Genomic DNA, 17,210 nt, shown 5'->3' with positions numbered 1-17,210 from the left:
GAACAAAAAATTCAGAGCTTGAAGAAGTCGTGTTAGTGGAGCATCGCAGCTGTTTCGGTTTTACATATTTCGCTGACTTCTTCACTTAGAAGTGTGTTCACGTCTTTCATCAGCACTTCTCCCGTCAAAGGGGTTATTATGAAAAAAGAAGGCAGTTTTCAGCTTTGTTTTGGACTCCTACCCTTTTTACAAACATGTGATTGCATTAGCAAACTGCATAAAATGTAACTGATATTCAAGGGCACCAAGACGTGCAAATACTTGTATTTTTTTAAACAGACCACACCAGTTGCAAATTCTACATCCAAGAAAGAAACTCAAAAAATGTAACCTCGCTGTGGTCCATCTTTCTCAAGGTAGAGAACTGAGCTGTTCACTCAGTTGTTCTGTTAAAATGGACACAGATTTTCAACACTCCTAATGACACAGGTACTTGTCCTTGGTTCTTAGGGGTTGACCCATCGGGGTGCAGAGGGTCGTAAGAGGAGTGCAGATGTGTCTTGTGGTTCTCTTGAAGCTGTACGTGCTATGTCTACGTAAGCTGGCAAAAAGGCAGGTAAACGGTGAGTTAAAGGGTAGGTGATTTATTGTGAAGAAGCAAGGGAAGTGCGGAGGTCCTGGATGATTTCTGGAAGGCTGCAGGTTGATGGCGTCAAGAGGGTGAATCCTTGTAATCCTAGTATCCTTGATGAAAGAACAGAAGGTATTAGAGATGGGCAGTAAGGAGAGGTAACAAGTCTTTAGGGTTTAGCATTAAACTTGGCAGTAGCTTTAGATCGGTGTACTCTACAGGCCGGAGTGGAACAGATAAACCAACGTCAACGTCCTTAGGCAGGTGTGCGAGGGCGGTCCTGACACCTGACAGGAAGGATGGCCACCTTAAATTACATCACGAAAACAGAACGTACGATTGTCGTAGGTGTGGCAAGTGGATCATGAAGTACAGTATTTACAATGATAAGTTACCCATAATTATGGTGGAAGAGTGATGCTGTCGGACAGTGTCCTAATGCCACACTCTATCGCAGGTAATATGCATGCTGGCTTCTTAGCCCAGGCTCACACTACATCCAGTTCAGCTCCAGTGCAGCCACAGGAGCGGTTCAGCTACGGCAGATGACTCACATTGGCCACGGATGGCTGCAGTCCTGCTGCAGTCATAGACTCTACTGCTGACCTTCCAAAACTCCAAACTTAAGTAGATTCTTGCAATAACTATTACAAGTACTAGTAAACAAACCCTCATCCCACCGTGATTTTGGATTAAATGACTGATTTGACTCTCTACCACAAACTTTGTGACCCCATGCAAAAATATAATGTTTATACTGTAGTGATAACATAGGGAGCAATGAGATTTATAACCTATTGATTGCGAGTACAGCGGAAAACTGGCCTTGTTTTGAAAAAATGTACCAGATGCACTTTACACTCACATGCATGATTTGCATTTTAGGCCACAAAAAAAATTTGAAGCCAACGAAACAGATTCAGACCAGAAAGGCCAGACAGGACTGGATGTTGTGCGAGTGCCTCTCGCACTTTTCAAGTTACATAAAGAGTAGCTGGACTGGATGCAGTGTGAGTCTGGGTTTACTGATGTGTGTGAATGCTGCATGTATGTGGGTGTCCAGGAGATGCATAAGTGCCCATAGGACACTTGTGTATTACCAAGGGACTCCAATGGGGTATGGAAGGATGCCTATCACTTCACAGTGTGCAGGGTTCAGAGGGTTGAAAAATGTGAATGCAATGCCTGCATCTCACTTACATCCCCTTTTCTTACCCACACTACAACCTGTCGTACACACCGTGCCCATAGAAAAAAACTTGCAAGAACATTTTTGTTCTATGGATTCACAGCACGTTTATGACCTTGTCATTTCCACTGGGCCACTTGCACTCCAAGTTTGCCCATTTTTCACCTGCAATATGTACCCGTACGGGCAGTTGTGAATACGGCCTCAATTTTCAACTCACCCTACAGGAAATCAGGTGAAAATTAAAAACAATACGTGTCCCAGTCAAGCATCTTGGTATCATTCCATCGATTACTGATGCTTCCAGGCAGTCGCCAGACTGTGGCCACGGAGGGGACACAGAGAGCAGTCTGTGGTCAGGAGACTTGGATTTGCTGCCTGTTTTGTTACAAGGCCTTTAATACTCAGTGGATTACACTAAGAATGGAATGAATAGTCCTGAGATGATTTGTTTTTCCATTTTCACAGAAGAGGATCTCACAGCCTCCATACTGGATAAACCATTTGAAGCTGCGCGTACGAAAACGCAGAGAAGGAACGTACATTTCTAAGAAACAAATCGGATTTGCGCTACCATTTTTAGAGGCGCAAAATTGACTTACTTTTCTTTCTAAGAACAAATAACTTCCCTGTAAATGATTTTCCCTCAAAACTCTTGTGTTCTTTCCCATGCTGTTTCTGAAGTACCTCATCTGTGGTTGATATTTGGAAGAGCTGCGCATAAATCATGTGTGGCCTGAAATGAAGCAGATGACCTCTCTGTGGAGCGTAACGGCTTTCTCTGCCTGCAACACTCTTCTGCCAATGCAGAGCCACTGGCAGACAGTCCATATGCTGAGGATTGATGAGCAGACGTTTGTTCAAAGTAGAAAAAAATGCCATTTTGGACACAGTGTCGGTGTAGAACTTCTGTTTATTGGAGCTGATGCTTCATCTGAGGGATGCAGCGGGTAGGTGTGACGCTGCTTTTGAAAGTGTCACCGGGTGCAACAAGATCGGACGGAAACGACATGCTAACCTCCTGCTTTTGCCATCGATTTAGTCATGAAACCTGGAGCAGGACGTTATATTTGGTTCCTCAGGCGAAGTATGGGGTAAGGAGGTCGTTGTCTGGTCAGTGAGTTCCATTAGGAAGGTCGTACAAATGTCAAGCTGTCTGCTTTTGGTCACGAGGATTATTGATCTCTGAAGTCAGCGAAATCCGCTTGAACTTAAGTGTTGCTGATCAGATTGTGGTTTTTATCTCATACTAACATGTCCTTTCGGGTCCACTTCAGAGCTTTTAGTGAGGTGACCCCATTAACCTGTACTCACTTTATATGCTTTTCGTCTACATTTGCTCCAGCAGTGTCCGATAATCCAAACGTTTTAAATGTTAAATATTCTCCATTCATTTCAAAAGACTCAGAAGGTTTTCAAGGAGGTAGATTTTTGCTTACACCCTCCAGAAGCTGATGAAGGAGATTTAATTAGAAAACACCCCTTTAAAACTTACTGCAATAGCTCCTTCCAATAAGGGATTTTTTTTCTTGCAGCTTTGTTGTTTCACGGTGCCTCTATTAGTCCTCTGAGCATCTGTTTTAAAGTAGTACCAGGTGTTTGCAGATACTCTGAGGAGTCGGGGAGGATTTATAGGTGCAATTTAGCTGTATCAATGTTTGCATTACATGACTTATATCTGCATTCCTAATACAGTTCTGTTCCATTAGTCTTTATTCCAGGTTCATTATTCATTTTACAATTCTGTTTTCCACCACTACACATGCAAACATGTTTTAATGTGGAAGTTATCAAAAGTAATTGTAAACAGGTCTTGTTTTTTAATAATGACATTGTTTAAATTGGCATTTTTATTTTAAATTTAAGTCAGGTAAAGAGGAATATTTAATTGTCATGCTTTTATGCCAGCAAAAGTCTTTTTTATCTCTGGCCAAAGAGAAAAAAAAGTTCCAGAGAAGAATTTTTTTCTTTTTTTTGATTGGTCTCTCGTAGGATTATTAAGCTTTCTTTTACTCCTTCGTCCTTTGCAGATCATTTCTTTTCCTTTCTGGAACATTGACTGCAGCCAGTTTTCAAATATGACCGATTTCTTCAAACGCACACAAAAGAAGACACAACAGAGCAAGCCTGGCCAAAGTTATAAAACAATAACTCTGTATATGTAGACACGTATACTGATATCAGAGCTGAGCGTTGCAGTTTCGGGGCCCCTGCAATCACTGACATGGGGACCCAATGTTTTCATCTAACAACTGAAATCACTTAAATAAGTTTAATTTAAAAACATAATTTTTACCAGGAAAAAAAAACACATTATTTTTTTTATGTGCTGATTTGCTATCCATTCATTTTACTAGTAGAAACAAAACAAATTTTGTTACATTTCTCGGGTTTTACTAAAGAAGGCAAAAGAAACAACAATGTTTAAATTGTGGACTAAAACAGTACAGTGGCATTAATTAAAGTATATTCTCAAAATTATCCTTTTCTGTCCCTCCCTTTGCTTTTCTTCTCCTTTTCTGTCCTTTTTCTAGTTTTGGACTTTCTTTGTCTTCTTTTTGACTTCTGCTTTTTTTTCTCGTTTTGTCTTTAACTACACCTTATCGTAACGCTCTCATTTAAAAAGAGTTTTTCTGCTCGTTAACTTGCTGTTGATGATTACAGAATAGCCCGATACCACACAGGGACGGGGAGGACAAAACGCTTTTCCATGAGCAGTTTTATACCATTTCAGTGATTTTTTTTCTTTTAACTTTTTTTAAATTAGACATTTAAATTAAGAATGGGCAGGAAAATTATTTTAGAAATATTTAAGTGTTCATCTCAGGGTTCCCAAAGTGTTCAGAGCTCCAGGCTATTATCTAGGCTTGCCTGATGTCCTGAAGTCCGGCCCTGACTGATATAGTTTGTTTTTCTGCATGAACATTTAAAAGATTTCTCTGAACTTTGTACCTTTTTTTTAAATCCATTCTAAAAAAAATAAAATTTGAAATTTGGGTATTGATCCGAAACAAGTTATTACAGGACTAGTATTGCCAATATAGATACCGATACTTTTTCCTTGAAATGTTGTGATTGTAGAATACATTTGGAAATACGCAATTTTGCGTTTATTAAGTGTCCAGTTAGTAAAACATAGGACAGAGACTTTCAGTACATAAAAATGTTTGTTAACTAATTACAACTATCTGAACTGAACATGCACATTTGTAATGGTATAATATTTCCGCTCAAATCCGGTGGGATTTTGCTCAAATAAGGCATTTTTTTTCCACCCAATCTGGCAACACTGCAGAAAGGTACACCACGCTTGCATGAACTCCACAAGTAAATGCAGGTACTTTACTGTACATATTAAAGAGAAACTACAACAAAATATCCATTTCATCACGGTAGTATCGATACTTCTCTGAGTATCAATACTATCGATACTCAAATCAATCCACCCACTCAGAGAATCTTGTGATAGCAAAATTGTTTTCCTGATTAAATTAGGCGTCAACAGCTGTCAATAACCGATGCTGCTTTTGAATATCTTGCTGTGTCTTGAAAAAAAAAAAAGAAAAATAAGTAAACTAACTGTGATACTTATAGAGGTAAAATTGTAGCTTAGTTCAAAAACTTTGAGGGACACTAAAGGGAAGTTCATGGAGTGGCCTTCCCAAGACCCATTCCTCAACGGGAATGAGGATTTGTAAGCTCAAGGTTAACGTTCGTGCTCACAGACCATGCGATGTGGTTAGGCTGTAACAATTTATCATGGATGAACGGCAGCGATCCCTCAAGACGCAAGTGCCAAGTTAGGAACAATCACGAAAGGTTGTTGTCAGTTAAGGATATTCTGCAGGTGAGCCAGGTCTCAACATTTTATTCCTCAGTGTGTCGGTAAAAAGTCATAACCAAACAAATTGGAGATTTTGCTTAAAGTAATTCTCATTACTTTGTTTTTATTTTTCAATTTTGTAAAGACTCTTCAGAAATAAATTTCCATCCACTTCAGCAATTCAATCCTCCATGTACACAAACCAGGGACAAACATGAGGGAAATAATTCACATCTAGGTGGAGAAAATAAAGTAAGAGGGTGCGTTTATTGCTGTTTCAGTGTCATAATGATTACAGCTCCCTGGTGTGACCCTAGGGAAGATAGGAATCATACAAGTCAGAGGAGATCACATGAGATGCTTGAAAGCAGCAGCGTAAATAGCCGCTTCAGAAGTAGAACTGCAGAAGCGGCATGGCCTTAGGTGAGGCAGCTTGAGCCTTTCCAAGAAATGAGCAGTTGCCCAGCTGATTACAGCTGCTGTCATTCTCTAGTGAAAACATGAAAAACAGCAGCATCGGTTTGGCTTTCAAATCTCTTCGGGAGGTTTGCCACATGCCATAATTGCTAAACTCTGTCCAGAGAAGCTCTGTGATTCATACTAAATCATGTTATAATAAGTGCCGCAGGACTCGCCTCGGAGAGATTCAATGAAAGTCAAGGTCGCGTTTGTTCACAAAAGGAAGTGCGATCGTTCTCTGGAATGAAAAGATGAATAAAGTTCAAATTTTAGCCGGATAAGTGACTTTTTCCGCTCATCTATAGTGAGTCAGGCGGATATACCTTTATGTAATTATACCATCCATTCATCTTCTGATCTTGTTTGGTCCGGTGCAGTGTCACAGAGGTTGCTACAGCCTATCCCAGTAAAATCTGGGCAAAGGCAGCCTTCACCGATCGCAGGGCCACAAGGGTCACTCCTGAGGGACAAATTAGAGCCTATTAGGCATGTCTTTGGGCTGTGGGAGGAAGCCTGAAGAAAACCCACGCACACAGGGAGAACATCCAAGCTCCACTCAGAAAGGACTCAGTCGGGATTTGAATCTTCTTGAAGCAAGAGGACGGGGCTGACCATCACACCATCCTGCAACCTAAAGTGTTACAATTTGTTCATTTTTGTGATTTTAGGGGAACTATTTTAACACAAAGGTCGAATATTGGGGGGTTAAACCATAAATGGTTCCCCAGCACTGCTGTGTCTGCAGCCCACCATTTCCCCTGAGGATGGGTCAAATGTGGAGAACAGATTTTACACACCAAGGTGTGTGACAACAAATAGAACTTTAAGTTTTAACTATAATTCATCCTTCTAAGATGAAAGATACAAATAGCATCATGAGTAGTTGCCGGTCATCCACCAGAGCTCAAAAAATACACAAAAAACAACAATTTATAACTTTAAAAAGTCATTTAATGGTAACTTATGTACTTTAGAGCACACCCATTTAAGGAAATCTGCTTCTCCTCCATGCCACAAGTGAGACACGAATCACCCTAGCGGGGAGGGGATACCCAACAGTAAGTTGCTATGGCTCCCCCTTAAAAAACACTTTTGCTGGAGCTCCAAATGCCCCCACAATTGGTAGCAAAGCAATTTGGATTCGGCCAAAGCTAAGTTTATCTGACACCATGAAGCCTCGACAATAAAATGAGTAGATTGTAGAAATAGTTTCCTTGTAAAGTAACATTCTAGATTATTTTCTTAATTATGAGAAAGGTTTGAAAAAAAGATTGCACAACCGATCAACAGCATGCATTCAAGGTGTCATGGAAAAAAAACATGAACATATTTTTCAGCTCCCTCACGACCAAACCTCCTCCAAGGCTCAGGATGGACAAATGGAGAAACCTTGTCGCAGTTCAAGATGACCTCAGTCCACAGAGCTCCTGTGATGTCGGAAAGCTTTAACTCTTCAAAATTACAGACTTTTTTATATCTAAAGCAACTGTTCCTTAGCGAGTCTGTGTTTTCCTACCTGTCTGCACTCATTTTCCCTGTTGTCTCTTCCCTGGTCAAAACTTGTGCTCAGGGTGTTTGTTGAATGCCAGCATTTCCATTCAGCTGCACAGATCTTTCTTTGTCTAAAGAAAATCTTTCAGCGAGCTCCTCAGGCCGATACCAATAAACTCGCTGCTTCTGCAGCTTGTCAGTTTCTGTTTGCCTTCACTAAAACACGTAAGCTGGAGATGCTGCGAGGCATGCAGCAAATGCCAAGAAAAATGCAATAAAATGGAATCAAATCCTCACATTATTATCTGTTTTGTCATCGTCTAATTAATTTAATCATAGATTAATACCCACTTTTGTTGCCCATCAAAGCAAATAAATCCTAAGAACAGCAGTTATTCACACTTAATCAATTATTAGATGCACTTGAGCGACTGTAACAGTCATGAACTGTCTGTGGACTTTTAAGACATAATAGAAGCAGATGAATGTATTTTTAAAGGTGCAGACTGGAAGCAATTCAAGGAACCAATTTAAGCTTGTATAAAATTGCCCTTCTCTTAATGTTAGGGGTTTTATAGGCCATTAGAAAATCTTGTATGACTTCTATAAATTACCTTAAAGTGCCCAGATGTCTGCTTCATTCTAATTTCCAGAGTCAAGCCATGAAGCCGAAGTGCGGAAAGAAAGCAAATAAGTAATAAATGGCATAAACTGAATGATCCAGCTAAGGTGTGTTGCTGAAATTGGATCTCCTCAATCTTCTTGTAAGGAGTGTCTGAAAAAAATCCTAGAAGATAAAAACTGAGTAAATATTGTGGAAAAATCTTGGCTGTTTGTTTAATCTGTGTTATTGATTGACCACAGGTCAAATGTTGTGAGGCCAAGGTTTTTGTCATGCGTGTGATTTCCGAGTTCTCCGTAAATATATCCCGCTGAATTATTGATCTCAGCTGGATGTGCACTACTATAGCTTTTATTTGTATTATTTTTACCTGTTTAAAGTGTGAATCCTTTAATTTTTTTCATTTTTTTCATGAAAAAAATAGATCTTTTTTTTTTAAAAAAAGGTCATATTGGCTCCATATTTTGATGAACTAATGTAATATTTATTGATTTACTGACCTGATTGACCTGAAGCTTTGTTTCAGGGTGAAGGTGTGGGAGGCCCAAAAAAACTCAATGGACATGGACACATGTTTAATTTGATGTATGAATTGTGTTCAGTGTAAATACAGCTTAAAACCCAACTGAACATATTGACAGAGAGTTGTTTACCTTTTAAAATCGCTTCGACATCAGTGAGCACAACGAAAATTAACCCATATATAAGATCTTCCAGATCATGCTGTCGTTTTTGAGCAATAACACCTAAAACTGCAGGTGTAGCGAGAGCATGGTCTCCTGGCTGTACATGACGAGGGCAGAAAGTTTTGATTTGCTCCAATTATCAGGCTGTTTCAACCTCCTTGCCCGGCCTTCATTTTAGATCCAGACCTTTAACTTCCTGCAGTTTCCGCTGGTTTCCAAAAAGTAATCGAACAGATAAACATACATGCATTGCAATGAGTTATGTCAGTTTCCCATTAAGTGAATACCAGATGTGTAAAACGATCTTTTGAAAACACAAGCGGAGCTGACATTACCCCGCATCAGCATTTTCATGTTTTAATCCTCTTGGCTGTGTTGAGATCTACAGCAGAAAGCTCTTCTTTGAGCCTGAAGACTTCCATCCAAACCAATGAATTCACCCACCGCCACGTCAGTCACTCTGCCTCAGAGCTTCCTTTGTGAACCGCCTTGCTGCGTGCGAGATGACATTCGTGCAGCTTGTTCCGTGTTTCATGGCGGCAATCTGATTGCACATTCAGTTGATTGAATTTGGCATGCCCGTGACCAGACTGAGGGGTGTTGACAGACTATCAGGCCTTCAGTGAGGAAGATCTCAGATGAGTCTGACCGTGCATGTAACCGGAGAGTCTTCTTCATATTACATGGGGAGATAGTAGCTTTGTCTAAATTTGGTTGCTGACCTGTCCTGACTCTCAGGACTCTTGGGACTCTGCTATGTTTTAGCGACATGATAAGAGAGCATTTCAAAGACAGCTAATGAGCTCAAGCAACCGTGCCAAAGAATATGATCTCTTTCCCCTTTCCTTTCTCCGTAGATGAACGATGCTAATTTGTCTGGAGTCGTGCCAGATTCAGAACGTTAGGAAAATGTATTTGCTTGAACCGGCTATTCTTTGCATCTGTCACAAAACACCGTACATGTGATGTTAGTGAGTTAAAATAACTGTGTGTGAAAAATAGTTTTGTAACCTGTTTAAAATGCATAGTATAACTGAGAGCTAACCAGTCTCTGGCTGGAATTTGCATGTTCTCCTTGTGCATGTGGGTTTTCTCCAAGGACTCCGGCTTCGATCCACTGTCCAAAAACATGCTTCATAGGTGAATTGGTGACACAAAATTGTCTCTAGATCTGAGTCTGATTGTGTCCCTGAGACCAACTTGTCCAAGGTGTACCCTGCCTTTTCCCAACCGAAGTGAGGCTCCAGCTGCCCGTTATCTCTTAAGGGATAAAACAGGTTCAGAAAATGGATGGATGGATAGTGTGTTACTTTCTGTTCTTCTTCCATCTATCTATCCATCAGAGTCATGGGACTGCTGGAGCAAACATAGCTACTCTTGGGCAAAGGTGAGGTACACCCTGAACGGGTTGCCGGTATGTTCCAGAGTCGTACATTCACACGCACACCTTAGGGGAAATTAGGCATACCAACTAACTTAGGAAACATGTTTTTGGACTGTGCCTTGAGAAAAATGACGCATGCTGGAGTAGAACATGCAAACTACACACAGAAAGGACTCTTCTCACTGTAAAGGTATGTTCACACCGCCCTCAGCAACTTGCCTTCAAGCGACCACATCCAATAAAAAGTCATAAACTCCTGCATTCAAGACTTGCTATGCAAGTTTCTACAAGTTTTTAAGCTCTACATACTAAAAACACGTCCATTGAACGCACCTTGAAAGTTAAACTAGGTCAAACTTTGACCAATCAGGGACTTGGATTTGGTGATGACGAAAGGTTGACGTCCCCTTTATTATGGAACCATTTTGATCATTGAGTAAAAACTAAATAATTACAGTTTGTACCCAGCCGGAGTATATAACCGTCTTCCAATTGTAGGAGGCGTTAGTAAACACTTCCGGCTTATCCATTGTGAACCCTGTGGGATAAACACGGGTTGTTGAATGCACGCCACATGCATGCCGTGAACGTAGCATGACGGAAGCGTGCAAACCTCTGTCCTTCATTTAAAGGCAATAGGAACCCAAGCATATGATGCTTTCATACCTTTTTAAATGCAAAGGCATTGCATACCACATTCATTTATTCATACTTTTACCCTTCACTCGAAAACAAGATACAGAAAAAATATTTTAGTAGAGACTTATCTAAGCAAGGCCCTCTGCAATGTTGCCATTGTCTTGATGTTTTCTTGTCGTCTAAGTCTGAGCTTGTGTGTACGCTTCACACTCAGTAATTGTTGATCCATCACAAATTTAATACCATGAAAGCAGCGTCACTAATTAGTCCTGATGGCTATGATTGCTACTTGCATCTTTTTTTGTCATCTTAATAACTGTCTTTTTCCATTTCTGAGGCTGTGCCTTTTTATATCAATGGATGCATTAAAACTATGTTTGTGGAAAACACCTTAACAGCGTGATGAATGTCAACAAGTCGGTTAAAAGGCAACAGAGATTTTTCTTAAAAACCTCCTTCTTTATTCGTTTCCTCTTTTATTCTCTGAAGAGCGGTTTTGATAAATTACCGAGGTATTTTAGAAAGTTGCACAACTGTTTCTGAACTGTTGGACTTCTTCTACCATCAAACTTGTGCTTCTTTTTCCTTCAGATGGGAACACTCAGGACCAAAAACAAGAAAAGAAAAAATCAATCAGAAACCGTATTTTTTTTTTTTCTTTCTTTCTTCAACGTTACCTCTGTATTGTCTGTCAGTTTCTCATGTTTCTGCTCTGGGTTGTCTCATACTAAACTGTAAAATGAAGTCTTGGCTTGAAATATGTTCTTGTTACAATTCTACTTTTCCACTTGCTATGCAGTTCTTCAATCAAATTACATCCTGTTATGATTTTGTAGCTCACTCTTTTACCAATTAAAACACCTAGAAGACAGAAATGTTTGACTCACAAAAGCACAACTGTTGTTGGGTTCAGCTGTGATGGATTCATTTCTTCCAAAGTCTGTCATATGGCGACCCGGGGAGATTGTTGAATATTAAGTCCCCGCACCTTCCCCTCCAGCTGAGACGTGCTGAAGATCCTGGGGAAGAGACAATTGCATGAGAGCCTCCAACGCCTGCCAGAGAATCAAGGCTGGAAAATAATTCACCGCTTTTATGGCTCAATCAGACATAATCTGTTTGCCCACAAGAAAACACGAGCGCGTCCCCCAAGCCTCAGGGAGGATGCATGCATCCATTGACCTTTCCCCTCAATTCATTTACCTCTTGCGTAAATTGTGAGGAAGAAAAGAGGCTGTGTGGGACACCTTTTCTACCCTTTATTGTTATTATTACCTAATTAAGAATTTTGTCATTTACTGCCAGACAGAAAATCAATTAAACATCACATAAATTAGCGGTTCATCAAACCAATTGGATTTATTTGTTTTCGACTGACACAGAGGTTTAAAAAAGATTTTATTTTGTATCCCAGTGAGAAATAAGAGAGGCTGGAAAAACATAAGCAACTTTATAAGGTGATTTTTAACAAGTTTTAAGAAATATTTTTAAATAAGCTGAATGAATTGTACTTTACGTTAAAACAAGCATTCCACATTTGATTCAACTTTCAAAACCTTTTAAAAATGTGAAAAGTTATTTATGGCTTGATTGTGAAAAAAAAATCAGCTTTTTTGTTAATAATTAGTTCTTCTATTACAGCTAGATAATATTAGCTGTTAGATGTTTTGCAGTCTCAAACTGTAAATAAAGGATTACATAAAATAAACTTTTAGGATTCTCCTTCTTTTTTAAATAGTTTATTTGAATCAATCATAACAAGAAACTCCTCCTGTGGCATGTGGGAGGAGCTACTGCCAAGTTTTTAGCCTTACCGCTACATGGAAGCATTAACAGTATATCTCACAATCCATGCAAGACACGACTGACATTGACAGATTTATTCATCTTAAAGAGTTGACAGCACTTTCAGCTGAACTTTTCTTTGCAACCCAGTTTGATGACTTAGAGGAAGGAAAAAATAAAAACAAGAATAAAATAATCATAAAGTTTAGGAGGAGAATCAATGAGTCATATAGGTCAGAGACACTATGAATAGGCTTTAAGATCAGCCTAAACGTTCACTATTGAGAGTAAACTCACTCAGATCTTCCTAAAATGTTTTCTATAAGTTCTCCTACTAGTTGACAGGATTTTTTTTATACTTGTGGAAAGTTGTTGTTTTTCAAGGTCTGTTTGTACAATTTTACCACAGCCGTAAACAAGCATCCCGCCATATCCAATATGGCATCCAACTTTGTATAAGCAAAAAGCTAAAGTAGCAAGTTTAGGCTATATATCTTTTTGAAGGGAGCAATCAGTTTGTTTTGGTGATTCTTCTTCTGCGATACTATCAGCAAAAGCTGTACACCTACAGTGCCCCCTTGTGGTTAACAACGCAAAAAGAAAAGAAGAAAAGAACAACAGCTTATCCATGGGAAATAAAGAACGAGCCAATATATATATATTTATATTTTTAACATATAAGTCAGTCCCGAGTATAAGTCAAGTATAACTCTTGCCAAACCATGAAAAAAATGTGACTGTTACTTCAAATATTAGAGTATTATACTATTAAGTGTGGAATTTCTTTTTTTTCAGTGCTGTGAAATCTATATTTCGGTAAAAAAAAATTAACCCAAACAAGTTGTTTTAATGGTGAGAAACATATGAAACCTGACACTGCTGAGTTGTTTTTTTTCTTTCTGCCACACTCCATTATTTGCCAGAAAATTTGGCTAAAATGTTGGCTTTCTGCTGATGACCCTCTGATCCTGTGGTGGTAATAACTTTACTTTGCCGTCTGAAGCAGCACAGTCGGCTGCTCTCTAATTACCCGATTTTCTCATTTTCAGAGAAAATGTCCAGACCTCGTCTGCAGTTATGGCCTTGGACTTTTCCACCTTTACAGATGACTGGAACGCTAGAAAACAGGACGGCCTGCATGCTGACCAACTTCATCAGCAGAACAGAAATGTGGAAAAGCAAACAGAATGGGGAATGAAAAATGAATCTGAAATGACAAGAACTGTAGTTTGTATTCTCCTTGGCTTTACAAAGCTAACTGATGCAGAAGGTGCTGGGAGTCAGATCCATCTAAGTTCTGGGAGGGAAAGCGGATTTTCAACTCTAATCTCAGCACTTTCCAGTAAAGAAATATAGCTCCTGAGAACAAAGAAGTTTTATAAATCAGAGTAAGATGAAGAATGCAGTAGTTTGGCATATTGAACAGCTCTGGCCTATCATGAATCAATATTGGGCATTCAGCCAGCAAGCCAGCTCGATTACAACAGCAGTTAATGTCACTGTCCAGAGCATCCATCCTTTTTTATAATTAAACTATTGTGTTGTGTGTAAATAAAAAGCTTGAACAAATAAATCATTGACATACACTGAAATTTATTCTTTTTTTTTCCATTTGCACAAAGAGGACACAAGATATCATGAACTTTTTACACCTGATCAACTTTCACCAACGTGTTCTTCACACCAAAAAGCTGTACAAAAACCACCTTGAAGAGAATATCAAAAGGAAAATGTGCACCTCTCAATGAATACATTCTGATAGAACCAGTTTTGGTCCAGAAAGGGGAGTAACCAAGGCTATGATGACACAGCTTATAAATGATTTCAAAATAAACATTTTTAAATTCACCTCCACTCCCTGCACTCCTATTTTTTATGTTTACCTGCAGTACTGTTGTCGGAAAAAAGCTACTCTAATGCAGAAACTGGTTAAAGCACAGAGCTGGGATTCAACTTGGCAAAAATGTCACTGTTTACTTCAAATTTGTTCTGTAGTTTGTTAGGAGCCAGATGCATAAAAAATAGGAAAACAGCTGAAATCATGGAACATTTAGCATGAAAAAGTATTTCTAAAGTTACAGTGGATGGATGTGTGCACACTGTTAAAGCAAAAATAACTGAATATTTCCTTTGTTAACGCTGCAGATGCATGTGTAAGTGTAGTATGCACTTACACATGCAAGTGTAGAACACACAAGCTGTTGCAGGACTGGAAGACCTTACAAATGCAACTATACTATGTTTCTAGATTGTGCACAAATTCATATACAGTGACTGAAACACTGCAAGTATTTTAAAAAATGGAAAAATATGTGTCCTATTCATGCAAAAATGTTTAAAGCATGTGCTAAGAAGATTTTTCTTAAACATCTTTTTAAGTCTAAAGAGTTGATGTGTACTTCCTTTTTCTTATTTTGAAAGTTCAAATCCTTTTTGTGATTCAAGCCTCAAGGCACCCCAGAAAAATGCATGTTTTCCCTTTTTGATGCACAGATACGTGTCTCATTTTCACTTTTTTTTTAATATTGTGCTGCTATTGTTCTTTTGCATATTTATCTCTGCCTCTGCAGAGGTTTCCATGAAAAAACTTCAAAGCAGGCGGATGAAGCAAACAAAAGGAGCGGGAGTCTCTCCTCAAACAGGTGCATTCAATTCAATGCCTATTTAGATTTACAAATCAGAACCATGTATGCCTTCAGATTCTCTGCAACGTAAGCTATGAAACTAAACAGACTTTTATGCATCTGGCTCCACAACTTTGAAGAATTTCCTGGTGTAGTCATGATGCGTGGCCGGCAGTGCCACACTGCGTGTGCTGGATCAGAGGTGATCTCTGATGACCTCTGACCTCAAAGTCTTGTATAGAGTCAGTTCCACTGGTTTATGTGACGCCCTCGCTTTCTGACTCCTAATGCTAATCCATCCTGCTGCAACACCAACGTGGAATGCTTCAACCGTAAGCGTTCATACCCTGCGTGCATTCGCATTCACCCACACATACTAGCATGTATGAAATATATTTACTGCAATCAAATATAATCATCTGTATAAACACACATATGTACACAATTTTACCAGTTATAAATTAACACTGTGCAAATAGCCATAAACACAAACTCAAGTTCAGTTGGTTCTGGAAAATCTGTTGGGGAACTCAAAGATTGATGAACATGTTGCAGGCAGCTCCTCCATCTGTAAATGTACCACTTATTGTGTTCAGTTTTGTTCTACTGCTAGGCTACAGAGATTTCCTTCTGCGTCTTGTACATCTGAGTTCAGGCAAGCGTTCAATTTTTTTTTTACATTTAGTCCATGAAGAGATGTTGATGTGATGGCAGTCTATGGCACGCAAACCGGGCGAATGGTTTCAAGGTACAGCTCAATAAATCACCATTATAACAGAAAAATGACCCGAATTTCATGTTGAGTTACATCTGCACGATTCACTGGTGATGTCTGCTGTGGATTTTTACCCCAACACAAACCTCAAAATACATTTACAGCTTAGAAAAAATGGTTTGTACTCAAAGCAGAAGCTAAAGCAGAGATCATTTTGGCTTAATTCAAACCATGAGGTGAGCAGCTGCCTGTTTCCCATGAATAATGACACGTAGCTGTATGAGGTACAGCCAACAGCTTCATTAAAGTCAAGAAAACTATTTACAGAAACCAGAACAAGACATAAAAAAGCTTCCTTTCTGTTCATACAATCTTCTTTTGGTCATATTTTTAAGTGTCAGTACCATAAAATACTTTTCAGACAGCACGCTTTAAAATAAAGGCTAAAGCCAGAACCCTGTATCTCTTCCTGTTTATCGTTTAAGTTTTTACTTTTTTTTTTTTTTTTTTAATAACACTTTACATGGCTTATCTGGCTTAAATTGCTGTTGAGAGCTTGTTCAACATGAAGCAGCTTTACATACTGTAACGGCAAGCGTCAATCCGTTCACGAGACTCACGGCAACTCGGGCATCTGGGCGCAGATGTCTGATGTTGTTGTCCTTTTATGGGGTTCGGCCGCTGCTCTGTCTACCAGCGGCACCGACCGCTGATTCAGTCAGCACTGTTCCATCAGCCAAAACTGGACGACAGCTCAAACGAAAGGAAAGCCATCCAAGTCTTTCATGTAGTTCTCCTTCCCTCTTGTCTTTTAAAGCAGGCTCTCCACGTTCTCTCGATGGCTTTCGTCACTCTGCGCCTTTTCTGTGAGGCTAATATCCTCCACTAGGGTGCAGTTGCTGACAGTTCCTTCGTGTGTGTGGGAGACACACTTGACTCCCCCCTTGCAGTTTACCAAACCGTTGTGGCAGCCAGGCACCAGCATGCACCTTTCTTCAGGGCTGCAAACTGGAGCAGAGGATTTGGTGATGTCCGGCAGCTGAGGGAGCCGGGAGACGTGGTTCAGCAGGCTGCCTGACTTTGTGTTGGGGGTATTGCTGTAGGTGTGCCGATATTCCTCCTCAATGTTCCTCCCCAACTTCCAACGCTTCCATTTCTTCAGGATCTCAGACTGGACCTTTTGAAAAGCACAAGCCACAAGTTAAAACTGTCCTCATGACAG

General features: G+C 39.6%; 1 protein-coding gene and 1 long non-coding RNA gene across 9 annotated transcripts in view; one reads left to right on the top strand and one right to left on the bottom strand.

Moving 5' to 3' along the window:
* Window positions 1–448: 448 nt before the first annotated feature.
* Window positions 449–14,235, top strand: LOC112146680. The gene is made up of 2 exons (XR_002919299.2): window positions 449–563; window positions 13,699–14,235. It is a non-coding gene; the product is annotated as an uncharacterized LOC112146680 (long non-coding RNA).
* The window catches only part of gcgra (glucagon receptor a), a 40,203-nt gene continuing 37,215 nt past the window's right edge, over window positions 14,223–17,210 (bottom strand). For all 8 annotated transcript variants that reach the window (XM_036213229.1, XM_024272618.2, XM_024272619.2 and 5 more), the window contains one exon: window positions 14,223–17,165. In XM_036213229.1, coding sequence (XP_036069122.1) covers window positions 16,800–17,165 — 366 coding nt within the window. In that variant the 3' untranslated portion in view covers window positions 14,223–16,799. The remainder of the gene's footprint in view (window positions 17,166–17,210) is intronic.

This window comes from Oryzias melastigma, linkage group LG8 (assembly GCF_002922805.2).
Source record: "Oryzias melastigma strain HK-1 linkage group LG8, ASM292280v2, whole genome shotgun sequence".
Lineage (NCBI taxonomy): Eukaryota > Metazoa > Chordata > Actinopteri > Beloniformes > Adrianichthyidae > Oryzias > Oryzias melastigma.
Note: the sequence above shows the minus strand (reverse complement) of the source record. Positions and strands in the feature narration are given on the sequence as shown.